The sequence below is a fragment of the Varanus komodoensis genome, unplaced genomic scaffold (assembly GCF_004798865.1).
Source record: "Varanus komodoensis strain SLA01 unplaced genomic scaffold, ASM479886v1 scaffold20_1, whole genome shotgun sequence".
Lineage (NCBI taxonomy): Eukaryota > Metazoa > Chordata > Lepidosauria > Squamata > Varanidae > Varanus > Varanus komodoensis.
This window is the reverse complement of record NW_025335587.1, coordinates 15,272,823-15,290,131: the sequence shown is the minus strand read 5'-3', so window position 1 is coordinate 15,290,131 and position 17,309 is coordinate 15,272,823. Positions and strand designations below refer to the sequence as shown.

The window sequence follows — 17,309 nt, the reverse complement described above, 5'->3', positions numbered from 1 at the left end:
ATAATAATAATAATAATAATAATAATAATAATAATAATAATAAATATTATTATTATTTAGGGAAGAAGAGCCACTGGGCATTTGCCTTGCGTAAGGCCCACTCCTGTTTCTTTGGGGCTAGGAGAGGTTTCCGGGCTGTCAAGCCACAGCCATAAAAACCTCTTTTCCATCATTCTACGCATCCATTTTTTACTCTTTTCAGGCTGGAGAGGTTGGAACTGAATCTTCGGCATTCTGCACATGGAGCAGGAGCTCTTGGGTGGAGACAGAGTCCCTCCTTGGATTTAATAACTGGAAGAAGAGGAACTCTAGCAGTACGTGAATGCTTACAACAGAATCCTATTTGGAAGGGAAAATATGCCTAAAGGACCCCTGGAGCACCTTCTTACCGGGCGAGAAGATGTCTGGGTTGAACCGGATATCAAAGGACGTGCTGCTGATGGAACCAACGGCTTTGCAAGCGTTCTGGATGATCTCTTTGCTTCTGGGGTCCACTGAGCAAAGGGAGAAAGAGGCACGGAAGTGAACAAAGGAAGGGCAAGCAGGACTCGGCTGAAGAAATAAATTGTCGAAAGAAAATAGCAGGGCTCTTTTTCAAAATCTGTAGCACAGCTGTGCTTGGGAGCAGCATGCTTGTAGTGCTGGTGCCCTCTGAAACGGCAGCCTGCTGAAGATGATGGGAACTGTAGTCCCACACATCTGGAGAGGACCAAGATGGGCTGAAGGATTTGATGGAGATGTCAGGGCCCTTTTCTCGCACAAGGCTGAAACTTAGGTGGTCACAAGGAGGAGATACAGGACAAAACGAATCCATTGCACCAGAAAGCTTTGAGAGAGCATTCTGTGAATTCACGGAGGAGGAAGAAGCCTATCAACAGCTCTTACCTGGAGAGATCACTTCTTCCCACACGTACTGACCCTGAAACCATCTCTGGACACCCTTCCCTAGATGCCTGGCCCACCCTGGCTTTGGTTTCAGTTCTGTGCACTTTCTAAATACACCGCATTTTAGGTCTGCTTTGAAAGCTTTGTCAAGTTATGTTCTGTGCTTCTGCTCAGATGTGTACCCAACCTTTTGTGTACTCTTGTTCAACTGTGTACGAGAGCTTTAGTGGTGCAAGCCATGCAGAAAACACCACTACAGGCCAGACCACAGACGCTGCCAATGAATCGCACACCAAATGCACTGAAATATCAGGCCTGACGGAACGTCTACGTTCAGGAGGTAGCTAGCTCCGAAATGCAGGTGGAGACCAAGCGGGAAGGCCAATATCTCCTGCGCTGGGGCTGTAAGTGTCTTGGGAGGGCATGGCTGGCCACGAACTGGAGCAGGAAGCTGGAACACACAGAGTTTGGTCTGACCGAGCAGGGTCCTTCCTATAAATGAGCCTCTCTCGAGCTTTGGGGGACACCAAAGATACCTGCTCCGTTGTCCGATGCGATGGTCTCCGTCAGCTCCTTTACCTGGTCCAGCCCGGCCACATTCTCATCCATTTTGCCGTCTTCCAGAGGAGACTTCTCGCCATCTTCTACCCCGTTCTCGGGAAAGGAGGGGGTGGGGCTGCCTCCATTTTCCAGAGGGGTGTCACCTTCTGACTGGTTGGCCTTCTGCTGCATTAACTGCAGGGCCGCCAACTTCATGAACATGAGATACCTGCCGTGGAGAGGAAAGTCGGGGGAGAAGGTACTAAGAGAAGCAAGCACAAGGGATGCGTGTGGAAGACCACTCATCTTCGCAGGCTCTTTGCAGAGGACTTCAAACAAGGGAAAGATCCCCAAGTCCGCCTCCTAAGATGTGCTTCTTCCCCTTTGGAGGCCCACGTGTAGCTAAATGGCCACCCTGAAGGCTGAAAAAAGATGCCAGGTTGGTGGCACCAAAGCAGCTCTCGGGACCCCTTCTGGAGTGAAAAGTGAGGTATGTGCCTACAGCTTCCTCACGGTCAGAGCAACACGGCAGTGGGACCAGCTGCCTGGAGGGGTGGGGGGCTCTCCCACACTGGAGACATTCAAAAAGAACTTGGACAGCCACCTGAGTGGGATGGTGTAATGTGGTGTCCTGCAACAGCAGGGGGTTGGACTCGATGGCCTTCATGGCCCCTTCCAACTCTTCTATGATTCTATGAATTAAAGAACGCATCTTGGGTAGAGGATGCAAACCCAGCAAGAAACCCGGAAGGATGCGAATCATATTCCAGGGATGGGTGGCCAAGGGACTCCCGGAGGCTCACCTGTGCTCCACGAAGGCATCCACAAGCTCCTGCCGAAGGCAGCACAGCTGGTGCCGGTGCTGCTTGGGGAAGCCCATCTTCCGGCATTCCTCCGGCATCTCCTCCCCGTCCACAGGCAGGAAGTTCAGGTCGGGGGGGAAGGTGCGGAGCAAGTCGAGGATGTAATGCCGCCCGTCGTTGCCGATGATGCCCTTGCACTCCACCGACGAGCACAGCTCCACTTCCTCGTTCTTGTCGTTCAGGACCGTGTGCTTCTGGATCTTCAGGGGCCGGCTGGTTTTCTCCAGCAGCTCCAAGTACTTGGCGTGGGAGACCACCGTCTTGCCAAAGTCTATCGAGCCGTAGATTACGCTCTGCTCCTGCTCGCGCTCCAGGATGCCCGGAATGATGGACTGGGCCGTCACCCGGTACCCTCGGTAGTCCACCACCACGGTGCCCAGAGTGTACAGGCCTTCCACGTCCACTGCGTTGTAGGTCCTGACCCCATTGAGGTCATTGGTCGGGGCCACGTAGGCGGCCACGTCCCCACCGAAGTCCTTGTAGTGGTCCCGGACGTCGAAGCCTAAGCTGAAGAAGATGTTGTTCCAGATGAACATCTGCATCTTGGTCTCCTCACTGGGGTTGATGGCCATCACGTTGCCGTCTATGACCGCCATCGCGCCTCTGGTGGCGGCGGCAGTGAAGTCACTGTGAACCTGGGAAGCGTGAGACAACCTCGGCTGAAGAGGGACTGGGAAGTGGGGCCGTGCTCCTCAGCCTCTAAGCCACGGCGCAGGAGAGCCCATGTTTGGTGCCAGGGAGCAGGGCCAGAAAAGACCTCGGAGAGCTGCTCAGAAGACAGTGAGTGCTGAGCCGGACGGACTAAAGCTTGGACCTGACACCTGGCGTCCTCCAGCTGGGTCCAGCCACAACTCCCAGCAACCTAGGAACTGCAGTCGGATCCAGCTGAAGGACGCCAGGTTGGAGAAGACCTCAGAATGGTGGCTCCATACGCTCCTGTATCTCCAGGAGAAAGCGACCACTCTAGGCCCGTGGCAAACATCTCCTTCCTGGGCAAGGTTCCTGAACGGGTGGTGGCCAACCAGCTCCAGGCACTCTGGGGTGAGACTACTTATTTGAATCCATTTGGGTTTGGCACGGAAACGGTCTTGGTTGTCCTGCGTGCCAGCCTTTGCCGGGAGGCAGCCAACGCTGCTGTTTCTCCTGGATCTCTCAGTCTTAAGTGAGAGCTGCTGGGCAGCACAGAAATTAAACAAACGCAGGACAGGGAACGGCTACCCTCAGCTTAATTCCTTGCACATGCGCACACTCAGTGCTGTGACCTGTGCCCACGTTGGGCTCTGGCCAGCAGCCACTGGTGCCTCAAGGGACTTTTCCTGCGGATCCCGCTCTACACAGGAAAGCGCCGTGCAAGGGTGGACAGAGGAACCGACTGCTATGCCCTCCGAGACCCACCGTGCTGCAAGTTACCTTTGCTGTCGGCCACAAGCAGGATTCCAGCACCTGAATTTAGGTACCACGAATTATCCCTGGGAAAATGCATTGGCCGTTTTCTCTTGGCAGAAGTTACCTTAAAGATAGCTCGTTCCCTTAGCAGTCTCTCCGGCAGGTTTTTGCGTGGCAGTTCTCTGGTAGTTTGCAATTCTTCATTCCAATCCCTCGTCTGAAAGGAGAAAGGGATGACGGAAAGGAATTTATATACACAGAACAAAAACATGCACACAGAATCCTAGTCTGCAGGGTGAGGGAAGGGGGTGGGGGGGGGAGAGAGAGAGAGTTCTTGCAGAATTCTCTTCCACTTGCCTGGCTTTAGTGCAAAGAGGATGTTTTGTTTAAAACCACCGTTTTCTGTTACATCCGAATTAAGGAACGGTGGCTTATTCTCTTACTCATCAGGAAATGGAGCAAGCCTCACATGGCTAAGTTAGTAAGCATGGATTCAGCCACAGTTTCCTGACCCAGATGAAAAAGGAAACTGTGGCTTAACCAAGCCATGATCTCCGCCCTGAACTGAGCATGGGAGGGAAAGGAAGCAAATGACTCACTCTGGGCTGCTTGCCCCTGATGAGCCCAGGACCAGAGACCATCTGGAGTGGTCCTTCTGTCCTTCAAATGCACCACAGTTGGTGAAATTGTGTTTCAGTTTCAGAGTATTCTGTCTGAACCAGGGGCAGGAGACCTACGGCCAGGAAACTAACAAAGCAGACGGAGCCAGTGGAAAGCGCTTGACTATCCAGGGAGCCCTGGGCAAGAGGATGAACTGGGAGTCCAGACAACCTGGATTTAGGTTGAAAGTCTGCAACTCTGCAGGCTGGAGTCCGCCTGGTTGCCCTTATATCGCTCCATTTGGGAAGAAATGAATGTAGCAGAAATACTGCTTCTTCAGCACTGGCAGCTTCTTGAGTCAGGTTCGAAACAGTGCTCCCCGTGTTATCAACACCGACTCTGTCCCCATGAGGGCTAGAAGATTGCTGCTTAAAGTAAGTGCTAGTGCCGAAGTGGCAACATTCAGGATGGAACCCAGAACAAAGCACCCTCAAGTCCAAGCCCTACCTGTCCCGGGATGTGCTCTTCATAGCCCAGCCTTGAGGTATACGCGTCTTCGGCTCTCACGCAGTCCATGGCATGTTCGGCTAGCGGTGCTGTCCACGTGTACACTTGGAAGGGGGTGTATATTCGCTCTAGCGGGTGCCTCTGGACACTGGTTGGAGTCACACCACATGCAGCAATTGTTATACTACTGCCTTCTGGAAGGCCCTGGGTGTTTGCAGCCTTGTGAGCAACCCACAAATGCATGAGATGGATCAAACTGGAATGAGAGGCCTTGAGGGCAAAGGTGTCTGTTGCTACATTGTCCAAGACCTTTAAACTAAATTGTGTTCCCACGCCTGCCGCTTTTCAGAATAAATTCTCTTTGCGGCTATTACTAAATTGTTTGCTTTTAAAAAACTGTGCTCGTTTGGGCAGCGAGTCACTCTGAGAAGCTGTTAGATGGGAGAGGCATCTCTCATCATCTCACAAAGCACAAATCAACAGCTTTGTTTTAAATGTACCTCCTCACCTGCAGACAGGTGTGAGAGCACAGCATTAGGTCAGGCAACAAGAATCTCTGCTCCCTTCGGGGAATAATCGCAGCTAGTAGAAAATCACCCTATTTCACATGCAGATCAAATCCCCAGTGCCTTTCACTGCTCTTTCTTTATTTTGCCACACACAGTTTTGAGCTGAACATAAAGGACTAGTAACTTGAAGGGTACTTTTTGTTTTTTAAAGCTGCTGAAGAACAGGATGCGAAGAAAAGCAATGAAGGCAAAATCTAGAAATGCGTACCGGGGGAAGAAAAAACACAGAGAAAAGCACGTTACCGTTTCTTCTGCAGCGAGGCAAAGTTTCTTTTGAAGGAAGGGCTGATTTGGTTGAGGAGCTCCACCAAGGAATGACTGAGGAAGCTGGGGCTGGCAGGCTTGGGGTTGAAGTTGTACGCAGTGGACCTGCCGAGGACAAGCAGCCAAAAGCTTTACTCATGTGTGGGCCACAGCCTGAGCTAGCCCCGGGCAGCAATTCTGCGGATCAGAGGTACTAAGTTTCCATTTATCGGCAATAGGAAAAGTCGTGGAGTGCTGCAGATTTTCAGAATGCCCCCACCCCTCCGTGCTGTTCCCGTTTCTCCCCACCCGTCTCCCACTTGTCAGCCTTCCACGGCCACGAAGCAAGTGCCACAACCACAAGGATCTTCTTCTTAGGATGTGGGGGCATCCAATCCACAAGCCGAAGGATGCCTCTCTTTAGAAGGGATGCAGCTTGGCTGCCTGGTCATTCAGTTCACAGTGGTGCTGCCAGGAGGACAACTGTCCTGGTCATCAGATGGGGACTGGCTTTGTTGCTCCCCCCCTTTAGGCAAAGGACATGGGGCGAACAGAGCACCTAGCACTGAATGGGAGGAAACTGAGGAAAGGCCACAGCTTTCCAGAATAACAGGATGACCAGACTCACAAGAAGTGCCTTCTCCCCTATGTGTCCTCCTGCCCCTTGAGATCCATGTCAGAGGCCCTCCTCCGGGAGCCGTCCTTGAAAGAGATCAAGAGGGTGACTCCGCAGCAGGAGGGCCTTCTCTGTGGGGGCACCCCGATTGTGGAACACGCTCCCCAGAGAAGTTCGCCTGGCGCCAACACTTCTTTCCTCTTGGTGTCAGGTGAAAACCTTTTTATTCTCCCAATACTTTGACTTTTAACCTGCTTTATTTAGTGGTTTTATTTTAACATCAGACGCTGTGCAACATTTTTATTTTATCGTATTAATTCCTTGTAAACCGCCCCAAGACACCTGTGATGGGACAGTATAGACAAATTTTCCATAAATAAATAGAGCAAGCAAACGACAAACGGAAGGCCAGATCATGCAAGAGGCTTTGCTGGAAAGAGTCCTGCGAGCACACAGGGGAGTAAACTCCGGCACGAGAGGCTGTGGGACAGACCGCCGTTTCGCCACTTACTGATTCAGGTAAAAGCCTCGGGTGGACGCAGTGATGCTCACGTGCCGGTCCTCCATCGTGATGACGTACAGGTACATGAGGTCGCCGTGCATCTTGCGGTTGCCGGGCGGGGGGTTCCAGCCGCTCATGGTCAGCACTTTCAGGCACTGCAGAGGCTTTCGGGGGAGAGATGGAGAGGAGCACAGAAGACACAGGGTTCACGTCTCTACGAGAGGAACGCTGCTTTACTCCACGCAGGTAACGTTGGTTTGTGGCCGCTCCCGAGAACCTGGGAGCAGGATCTCCCCTGCTTCTGAGACACCTTTTCTTAAGTGGCCAGTGTGGGGGAGGAAAGAGGCGGCTGGGCTTGGGTGAGCTTGAAGGTCAGGAAGATTTGGACGCTTTGGATGGGGAGGAGGCACCCTGGGGAACTAGGCCTCCAGATATCAAGATGGGAGAAGCAGAGGGGCTCACTGCAAGGCCGTGTGTTCCGGTGGACTCTGGGAATAGCCAGGAGGTGGTGTGATGCAGGAGGCGGCCAGACCTGGTACAGCTCTTGACCCTGCGCGGCAGCCTCAGGAAAGGACGAGCCCACGCGAGGGGAAGCAGGCAGAGAGGAGGCCTGCCTGCTTCCAAAAGGGGTTGGAAGTTGTGCAAGAGCAGGGTTCTCGGAAGTATTTGCTGGACTGGGTTCCAGAAACTGCTCTGTGCGTGCTCAGAGGCTCAATGCGTGGTGGCTGGGAATTACAAGAGCGGCAATTCGACGCACGTGGAAGGCAGCAAGCTGGCGGAGGCGGAACGGCTGGTCCCTGGAGCATCCCTCTGCTCAATGTGCTAAGCTTGCGTGCTGGCCTTAGCACATCCCGCATGAAAGGGAGACAGGATACAGCGGAGTGCATTTAAAAAGCAAACACTGGAGTGCTTTCTGACTTTTTGCCTGGTGATGGGGCAGCAACAGGGCCACCAGGTTCACCAACGCTAGTCAAAGAGATCTGCTAGGAACTGGTGGGAGGACGCAGCCCTGCCTTTGGGCCAATGCTGGACTGGACAGGAGAAATCCAACCCCCCGGCAATTATGCAATGGTACCTTCCAATCTCTGTTCTGAGGCTGAAGGGGGCAAAGGGGCCTTTCTTTGCTTCCGGGCAAGATATGTTCAGGAGGGGTGCAGTCGATTTGCTCCATTTCTGTACCTTTCTTTTTCCGCTTGCCACTGTCTGGAAGACAGAACATAGGGGGGCAGAAAAGCAATCAGAAGCACCAACAGGTGGGCCAGTCTGGGGTGTGTGTGTGTGTGTGTAAAATGAATTCATCACCTTCTCAGCAGCCTATCTGCACCTTAGGTTGTAAGGGCAATGAAGACTAGAAGCTTGCTTTGGAAAAAAGCAAAAACAAGCAACTCTCTTCATTCTCTGGGAGCTCAGTGCTGCCCAGCGTCTCACACTTAGCTCTAAACCCACATCGGGGCATTGCCACTCTGTCTCGCTCACATGCCAGGAGGCGCTTCCGTACAAATCAAAGATCTCTTCTGCAGAGAACGCTCCTGCGCCAGGGAAATCTCACTCAACCCTCGGTCTGGCATGCTACCTTTACACATGGCTTTTGCACAGAGGTCCCAAAAGCCGTTTGAAGCGGCACAGCTCCAGCGTGCGCTTACAGCAGGCAAACGAGAGGCCCTCCACATCTTACTTCCAGCACCTCAAGGTCATCCAAGATTAGAAAGCTGAACACTGCAATATGGCAACCTAGACCAAACCATCGGCATGCAAATTTATACACATCCCCAGTGGAAGCAGAAGACTGGGCTGCTTTTCCCACTGCTTACCTCCAAGGTCTCCTTCCGTAAAGACAGTGAGAAATGACAGCGAGTTGCAGTCAACGCCATTGAAAGCATCTGAGGGGTCAAGACTCTTCAAAAGATCTCGGATGTGACGGACATGTATCCTGGCTTCCCGGACTGTGTATGGTTCTGGGAATATTTGGGTGGGGGAGGTGGGCAGTGGAGAGGAAGGAAGAGCATCATGTCAGACCTTGTCCAGATATCTGTGTCCAGTTAGGGATGCCACGCAAGAGGAACGTGGACAAATTGGAGCAGGTTTGCCAGAGGGCAAGGAAGAAGTTAGGGAATTGGGGAGAGGGGAGTCTCGCCAGGAAAGGTTGGAGGACAGGGGATCCTCGGGTTAAGGACTCCCAGAGCGAAGCGGAGACAAGGCAGCCTTTTCCAAAGACTGTCAGGCAATCTTGGCGGCTTCGAGAGCTCCATTTTAGCATCACAACAACAACCCAGCATTCAAGCAGCATTTTAAATGTTAATATTATTGAATTTTTCTGGCCAGGGCGGCTTATTTTATATTGTATATTTGTAATTTATTTTAATGTATATATTTTAAAATGTTATTTAACTTATTTGTTGTAAGCCGCCCCGAGGCTTTGGTGAATGGGGCGGCATAAAAATGTTTTAATAAATAAAGAAATAAATAAATAAAGCTCTCACCTCTACAGCACCCTGGGCTCTCAGAATGGAACTTGGCCCTTGAGAGAGACTCAAGCGGCTGTTGTAAGCCCGTGGGTATTCGCTTGTGAAGAGCCTTATCTAATATTTTACCTGCCCCTCGAACAGGAGTTTGAAAGTGTTACCTTCGATGACTTTTAACACGGAATCTTCTTGCAAGCCTTCGATGGTCTTCAACTCTGCAAAGTTATCCAGCACGTTGCCCTCAAATTGCAGGGAGAAGCAGGTGCGGTGGCAGGTGTCTTCACGGTCCATCAAAACCTGGTGGATCTCCTGGACCATCTCTTGGGGGGAAACCTTGTCGCAGCAGGTGGTGGGAGGAGGAGGAAGCAGAGAGGGTGTTCAAAGACAGGCTGGACATGCACATGGTGGGCATGTCGTGAGCGGAGCTGGCTGGAGCCGGGGGTCAGGCTAGATCGCCTGGGAGGCCCCTTCTGACTCGGTCTGTTTCTCTGTTTCTAAGACAACTTATACCCTGCTTTCTTTTATAAACTAAATCCCAGGGGTTCAAACCACAAAGCTCCTAAGACGGAAACCAAACCGAACCACTAAAATCGAGGGCATGCAATGAAAAATCCACCAGCCAAGGGAAACCCATGCAAGAATAAGGAGTCAGGTGACGAAAATCTCAACCCCAGTCAAACGTTTTTGAAACAAGAGCTCATCTCCTGACATCTTAAAGTCTAACGATTCCTCTTTGGCCACACCAGCAGATCATGTCAGGGCCAGTGCAGGAAATGAACTGATACAGCCACAGTTTGGGGGGCGGTAGTGATCTCCGATGCAAACCCTTACAACGCCTGTCCCAGTAAGATGCACAAGCAGGTAGAGTGGGGTAAAAGTGCCTTTGTCCACAATCTGTTTCCCCAAATTTTGCACTGAGAATGTGGCATGGCCCTCTCTGGACTGTACCACTCCATAATGCAAGTAGGTGTAGTATTTGGGGATAGGAGACTTTTGCCTAAACCAAACAGTGCTGAGTTCTGTTCCCAGGATGTAATTTTCTAGAAAATGCTGCAGTTTCCATTTTTGGATCCTATCCTGTGTCTGTCTTGCTCATGATGGGCAGCCGCTCGTGGCTAAACAACTTTTTATTATATTCTACATAAGACTCTGTAGTTATTTATTTATTTATTAAAAACTTTTGTATGCCGTCCTTTATATAAATAAGGACGGCATACAACAATTTAAAAAACAATGTAAAGCATCTAATAACATCCCATAACAGATTAAAACAGTAATACTATGTGAGACAATAAGTAAACATCAAATAAATCGGACTGAATCAAAATAAAACAAAGCAAAAGCGACTGGAAGAAGCATTAAAACTATTAACTTTTAAAATACCGCTTAAATAAAAAGGTTTGAAGGGGATGGAGAAAAGTTTCACAGGGAAAGCTGAGCTGCACATAAGATAAAGAACTCCATTTCTCTTCAAATGCTGCTTGTGCTCAATTCCAAATTAGGTTTAGATTGGCAAACATTCCTTTTTCGCATCAGCTTGGTGCAAGCCATCACGGATCCAGGGAGTGTATCCAGACCTGGCTGGACAGACTTTGTCTAGCCCAAGCAAGTCAGTTACTTCCTAGCTGGAATTCTGGCATCGGTTAGGAAAGCTTTACCGCTTTGTCTGTGCACTGGTCTCTTCTCTGCAAAAATGGATGGGTACAGAAAATCGACTGAGTGGGCCCAGCAGTTTAAGGAAATGGAGCACATCAGCATTATTATTCTGGGACTGTCCTTGGAGGAGAAGCAACAGCTTCCACTTTCAGAACCTTGGCCAATCTGGGCTCACACGATTTGGCAGGCAGACTTGAAGTCCCTCTAGTTGGGTCTGGAAAACAAGGGGACCTGAGATAGAGACCAGAACGGCATGTTAGAGACACTCACCTGCAGAGAAAAAGGTTCCACGGCCGGTGCGTGAATTCTGACTGTGAAGCCAGTGTCCTGAATAACAATAACCTCCTGGTCGTTTGCATCTTCTGTGTGGTCAGTTTCTTTCTGGTCATCCTGCCTTGTCTCATCTTTGTGGTTCTCGTGCAAACCATCTCCATTCATCAGGGCTATTCTGGGCGGTTCTTCCTCTGGCAATGAGAGAGAGAGAGAGAGAGAGAAAGATTTTTAGACTTGCAAGTGCATTGGGATTAATAGCTCCTTGTGGCGTGAGCGTTCCAGGAAGAAAGTCACCGAATGCCCTAAACTTAACAGGGTCACATTTGCAAAACTTTGTTTTCAATAGCTAAACACGTTTGAACAGAAAAACTTGGCAAAAGGACTCAACAACACACACAGTGAGATCTTATACAAATCTATCTACACTGAAATCAAATCGCAGGTAACCTTGCATGGCACTACAAGGACCAAATTCCGATTTAGGAAAGGTCTCAGGGCACCTATTCGAATTGTGGATGGAACCAAAGGCAGAATATGCATGGCCAAAACAAGATTTTAACTCTACTCAGAAGCAAACAGCACCAAGGCAAGTGGGACTGAGTAATCTCTCCACATCCATTCTGGTGATTGAAACCTGTGCTTGCGGCCTCATATGGTAACTTACCTGGGGTTATGCCCCATCTGAGCTCAGTAGGGCTTCCTTCTGAGTAAGTATGTAAGTTTAGCAAATTAAGCTACACAATCGTACAGTTTGGAAAACTAAGGTGCTGCCCATGCATGGTTAGAAAGAAAAAGCTCTTCCAACTCCAAGTGATAAACGATGCATTTTTTGTTGTGAAAAGCAGTCAAATAAGTTTAGATTTGAAAAGGAAAAGTATTGTATATTTTAGCCTTTTATCAGCTCACCCAAACGGAGGTCCACAAATTGGAGCCAGGGCTAAGCCTTGGACTAGAGAGGGCAGATAAGCGTTTAGGGCCAAGGAGCAAGACAGGAAGAATGTGTTTCCTGCCTCGGCAGTGAGCTCAGTGTCCTTCCACACCAGCCTTCTAGAGGCTGGCTGGGGATGCTGGGAATCGCAATGCAAGAGGCCAAGGAAGGCGGCGCCACGCTTCCCCCACCCCACAGTTCATTCTCAGCTTTCTTGCTCTAGGGAACCAGTTCTGCCGGGCTCGTCTGATGATGCATGTTGCTGGCCTTTCTTCTCTCTTCAGGTTTGGTGTTTACTAAGAACTGGCTCCACCTTATCTGCCTTCTCCCTTGTCCAAAGGAACAACGCCCTTTTCTTTGTCTGGGAGTTCAGCATCTTGCAGAGGTGGGAGACAAGCCAGAGGAGAAAGAAAAGCCACGGAATGTGTGCATGTCGAGGGGCAGAGGGAAAATGAGAAGAGCTCCTGTAGTCCAAGTGGGGAGACTCCTCTTTAATTACGACGACCACAGTGAGGGTGTGGACACCCCTGTGGGGCCTGCAGGCAGCTGTAACCGGTACTTCCAAGATCTGTGGGTTGCTCCAACCGCACTCACGTGACCTCGCCAGGCATGCTACATGCATGGACCTTTGGGATGTAAGAGAGACTTACCAACACCTTGGCCAGGAAGCAGTTCTGGGCCAGGCACCGTTCACACGTACAATACCAGGTCATTGCCAGGATAACATATGAACAGCGCTTTGGGGGACATGGGAATAAATACGAGAGAGAACAGAAAGGTAGGGCATCTACCAAGCACCTCCTCCTCATGCTGGCTGTAAAAATGCAGAGTGGAATACTTAGGGGGTGAAAAGACATTCCTTTCCCATGCTTGGGAAAGTCACGCAACTTATGAAAAAATGGCTGGATATATTTTGGTTTTGCTGGTCACAAGCCCTGTTGCTGCTTTGCCTTATCTGTGACCAGTGTTAAGGCTGATTCAGCATCCCTCTAGCGATTCTGATTCACACACTAAGGACTAGCAGCTTGTTCTGGATTACAACAGCAACAACAGAACAGGAGGCCGGTTTTACTACCGAATTCTGCATTGACAAAGTGCTTGTGAGAAACACAGCTAGCTAATCTCATACCATGCATGGCCCTAGCCTGGTTCAAGGCAGATTCATAGAAGAACCTGGTCACCTGCAGTGAGAAGCCATAGTTAGACTACCGCAAAGCACTTGGAAACAGGGCTGCCCTTGAAGATGGTCTGGAAACGACAGCTAGCAGAGTACATGGAGAGCTGCAATTAAAACACACAGAACACCGCCTGGGTTTCAAAACAGCGTCAACATTCCCCATTCCCTTTCTAGGCTTAAATTTAAAACTTTTAAGGCCCTTGAAGAAATTAGGACTAGGATACCTCAAGAACCACCTTCCTGGCACAAGGTTGTTCTGCATCACTGACGGCAAACGAGCCACGTCATGTGCTAGTTATTTGCATTTCTGGCACTCTTGATTAGCTTCAGCGCCAAGTGAAGTTTCCCATGCCAAGAGAAGATTTTGCATCGGATGGATGGGTTTTACCTATTTTTTAAAAAATCACTTTAATTTTTAAAAATACAGTCTGTGTGTGTTCAAAAAGCATTTTTGGAAAAGTGGTATATAAATGCTTCTGAAAAATAGATATGTGCTTCTTTCCTAGCCTGGATCTTAATAACATTATGAAACTTTACATGTTAATATGATTGAATTTTTCTGGCCAGGGTGGCTTATTTTATATTGTATATTTGTAATTTATTTTAATGTATATATTTTAAAATGTTATTTAACTTATTTGTTGTAAGCCGCCCCGAGGCTTCGGCGAATGGGGCGGCATAAAAATGTTTTAATAAACAAATAAATAAATAAATAAAACTTGCCCCAAACACATGCTTTTGGCACCATTTCCCCCGAATCATTTTTGCTCGTCTAACCCATCTGTAAAATGGGCATCATGGGACATCTTCTCTACTTTGCCTCCACAAGAAAGAAAAGAAGGGGCAGGGATTTATGTGGGTAAAAAGGCACGCAGTATTTCTTAGGTTAATACCAGCCATCGTAGGTTGTCATCCTATGCACGCTAAGAGAGAAATGCTGGATTTTGCACGTTTTTTCTGTCTACGCATACATAGAATTACACCCTTCATCCAAGACCCGGACAGCTCAGCAACCTCCTACTTGCAAAAATGAGCAAACACTGTCAAAGCGAAATTGCAATACATCAAGATCAAAAGGCAAGGAAAAGGAGGCGGCCGCCACCTCTGCCCTACACATCTGGGAAGGGTGGGGAAGGAATCAGCCCGGCTAATTGCTTCTTTTCAAGAGACCTCTAGCCGAAAGTGCGCACACGCCAAAAACCTTTCCCTTGCTCATTCTTGGATCACCTTGCTTGGTTAAGAGTTTCAGAGATTGAGCAACTCAGCACGGGGGTGTTGCGAGATGGGGGCTAAAATATTTGGAATACACTCTGTTCAAAATAAGGTAGATTTGCTCTCCTTTCTTCTGTGTCTGACCTACTCTGAGCCCTTGGCAAGGCCAAGGACAGAAATAGGTTCAGGCAGAACACGGGCGTGGATGCAAGTACAAGAATCTGCCCCCTTGTCAGTCAGCCGCATGGTCCACCTAGCTCAGTGGGGTCTCCTCGGACGAGGGGTCCAAGCAGGGAAGGGTCTTCCCCACACCTTCGGCCGAGGAGGGAATCTGGGGCTTCCTTTGTGCAATGCGTGTTTTTCTGGGCACAACCCCGCACGTACGCCCCCCAGAATCTCTCCTCTGCCACGCCTGCTAAGCAGATGGCGCCGCAGGTCTGTGGCCCAAGCGGATGGTGGTGTGTGCGTGTCGGGGGAAGAACTGCATGCTTCCCCATTTTTAAAATCCAATCGCAGTTGCACGGGGCTGTTCTGCCTTGGCACAGCCATCTGGACCAGCAACTGATCCGGAGACGGAATGAGGTTGCCTTCACACATTACTCCACAGTCGCTGGCATCCTGCTGCCCAAATGCCACGATTCAGACATGGCAAGTGGGAAGTTTTGCTGTGCTTCCAGGAAAGCCAGCCAGGCTTAGTATCTATCAGATCTCCCTGATCTACCCCTGAGAAACCTGCTCAAGAGATAAAACATCTTGGAGAACTGTTGGGGTTTATATTTTTGGACTTGGGGCTGCCACTGGGAATTGCCAGGATGCAAATGCGCAGGCAGCAGCCAAAAGAGTAGACGCCTCTTTCTAAGAATGGGTGTTCAGGAGAGGCCTCCCTGATGGGATGATTTGCTGTTTAACAGATGACACGACAATGTGTCACCCACGCCAGCCTGGTGGCTTTCGGGAGAAAGAGACGAGAACGGCAGTCGATGCCCGGACCGCTGCCTTGTACCTGAGGACATGAAATGCTTGGATTAAGTGCAGTCAGCTACATCACGGCTGCTTGCCCTGGAGCAGACCACAACACAACGCCCCACACTCCTGCCCACTGGCCGTGTCTGCCTGGAAGGATGAGAGGCACACCTCAACCCAAGTGGGGGCTCCAGGTTGTCAATCTCTACGCAACCCTTCCAGAAATCCACCCCCATGGCTTTCTCTGCTGCAGCGACTCTCTGGAGAGTCCGGCCTTCAAGCCAAGTACAGCGGCGCCTCATACTTCGAACAAAATTTGCTTCGGGAGGCTCTTTGAATCGTTTGAAGTCTGAAGCAACATTCCCCCGATAGAAATAACAGCAACAGCTAAGTGAACAGCATCCCATCCCGGGCTGGGAAAACCATCTTCCCCAGCTTCATAGTCAAGCACACACAACACTGCTTGTCCGCAGGTCAGTTTTCCTATACTGGGGGAGGCAGAAGCAGGACAGAAAGTCCAAGTCCCCGCTGTGTTTCCGTGCTGAGTGTGGGGGGGGGGACCCAAGAGGGGGATCCGCTTCCCCCCTGCCCAGTTTTCTGGCATGCTGAGGTCCCCTGGGTGCGAGAGCCACCCCTCGGGGAGATGACGGGGTGGCCACCAGGCGAAGGGCCTTTTCCGCTACTGCTCCCCATCTCTGGAACGCCCTCCCTCGGGAAATTCGCCTGGTGCCATCTCTATTTTCCTTTCAGTGCCAGGTGAAGACCTATCTTTTTAGGATTTTTAAAAAACATTTAGCCTGCATGCCGTGGCCCTTTTTAACTACTTTTAAAAACATGTAATTCATTATGTTTACTTGGTTTTAATGTGTTTTACTCTGTTGATATGCTTTATGCATTGTAAGCCACCTAGGAAGGCCTCGGCAATTCTAGGCAGTATAAATACATGTAAATAAATAAATATCTTTTTATTATTGATATTATTTGTGGTATTCTGTATTGCATTATGTCTCATATTATTGTATTAAGGTTTGTTTGATTCTGTATCGCTTACAATTAATATTGTATTGCTTCATCGTATCGCTTTAATGTATTATATCTTTGTGGAATATGCACTTATTTCTGGTTCTATTGTGAGCCTCCCAGAGAGCCCTATAGCTATGGGGCAGCATACATATGTGATAAATGAAAGGGCCGCTCCTCACAAGCAATCCACCCCACACTGGCACACGCAAGTGCATGCACACAGGTGTGGCTGTCTCCCAGGAACTCTGGATACCCAGCGAGAGATTCTTTGTGGTTTCGGCTTGAGGTTTTCCAGCCCCAGGGTCGGCTGCTAAAGCAGATGCTCCACCCCTGAGCTGTCTCCCCTCCCTCAGAGTGAAATGACACCGACAAGGTACAGGCTCCAACCACCGTCCCTTGTTATTTGATCACTGCTTTTTACCCCGTTCAGCACCAACAGGGGCTCTTCCGTCCTTTGCAACCATAAAAGGTACTCCAAGCAGTTGGACTTGCCGTGTCGCCAAGGCCATTAAACATTAACCCGTATTGCCCGAAAGTGCACAAGGGAGACCAACGTATTGGAGCATAAGCACCCATGAAGTCCAGGTTAAAATATAGCTGGGAAACGTGAGGATTTTATGCGTGCCTTTTAAGAAGGAGATACACACAGCACACAAGTCGATCCAGAATACAGCTATCTTTGCTTTTCCACAGGGCAACGGCACAGCAGACCTTTAGTCTTGGATCTCCAGCCGCCTGAACAGGACACCCCGGGCTTCGCTGCAAAGAACCAGGGCAGTTTTCCTGCTAATGACTGACCTGAACCCTGGAAGCTGTCTGAATCGGTCGGTCGGTTTGTCCACCCTTTGCTCTGGCCGGCAGCAGCTTCCTGATTCCCTAACCAACAACCGTTTTAGCATTGAAC

General features: G+C 49.8%; 1 protein-coding gene across 3 annotated transcripts in view; it reads right to left on the bottom strand.

The window, feature by feature from the left end:
* Window positions 1–51: 51 nt before the first annotated feature.
* CLUH (clustered mitochondria homolog) overlaps window positions 52–17,309 on the bottom strand; it is a 30,754-nt gene continuing 13,496 nt past the window's right edge. The window contains exons 2-12 of one of the 3 annotated variants that reach the window (XM_044430272.1): window positions 11,100–11,293; window positions 9,335–9,506; window positions 8,523–8,666; window positions 7,787–7,914; window positions 6,721–6,875; window positions 5,594–5,719; window positions 4,782–4,929; window positions 3,799–3,891; window positions 2,229–2,923; window positions 1,422–1,654; window positions 52–494 (exon numbers count right to left, since the gene is read on the bottom strand). In XM_044430272.1, the coding sequence (XP_044286207.1) occupies window positions 340–494; window positions 1,422–1,654; window positions 2,229–2,923; window positions 3,799–3,891; window positions 4,782–4,929; window positions 5,594–5,719; window positions 6,721–6,875; window positions 7,787–7,914; window positions 8,523–8,666; window positions 9,335–9,506; window positions 11,100–11,293 (2,243 nt within the window). In that variant the 3' untranslated portion in view covers window positions 52–339. The remainder of the gene's footprint in view (window positions 495–1,421; window positions 1,655–2,228; window positions 2,924–3,798; window positions 3,892–4,781; window positions 4,930–5,593; window positions 5,720–6,720; window positions 6,876–7,786; window positions 7,915–8,522; window positions 8,667–9,334; window positions 9,507–11,099; window positions 11,294–17,309) is intronic. The other 2 variants (XM_044430273.1, XM_044430275.1) reach the window with 2 other exon arrangements.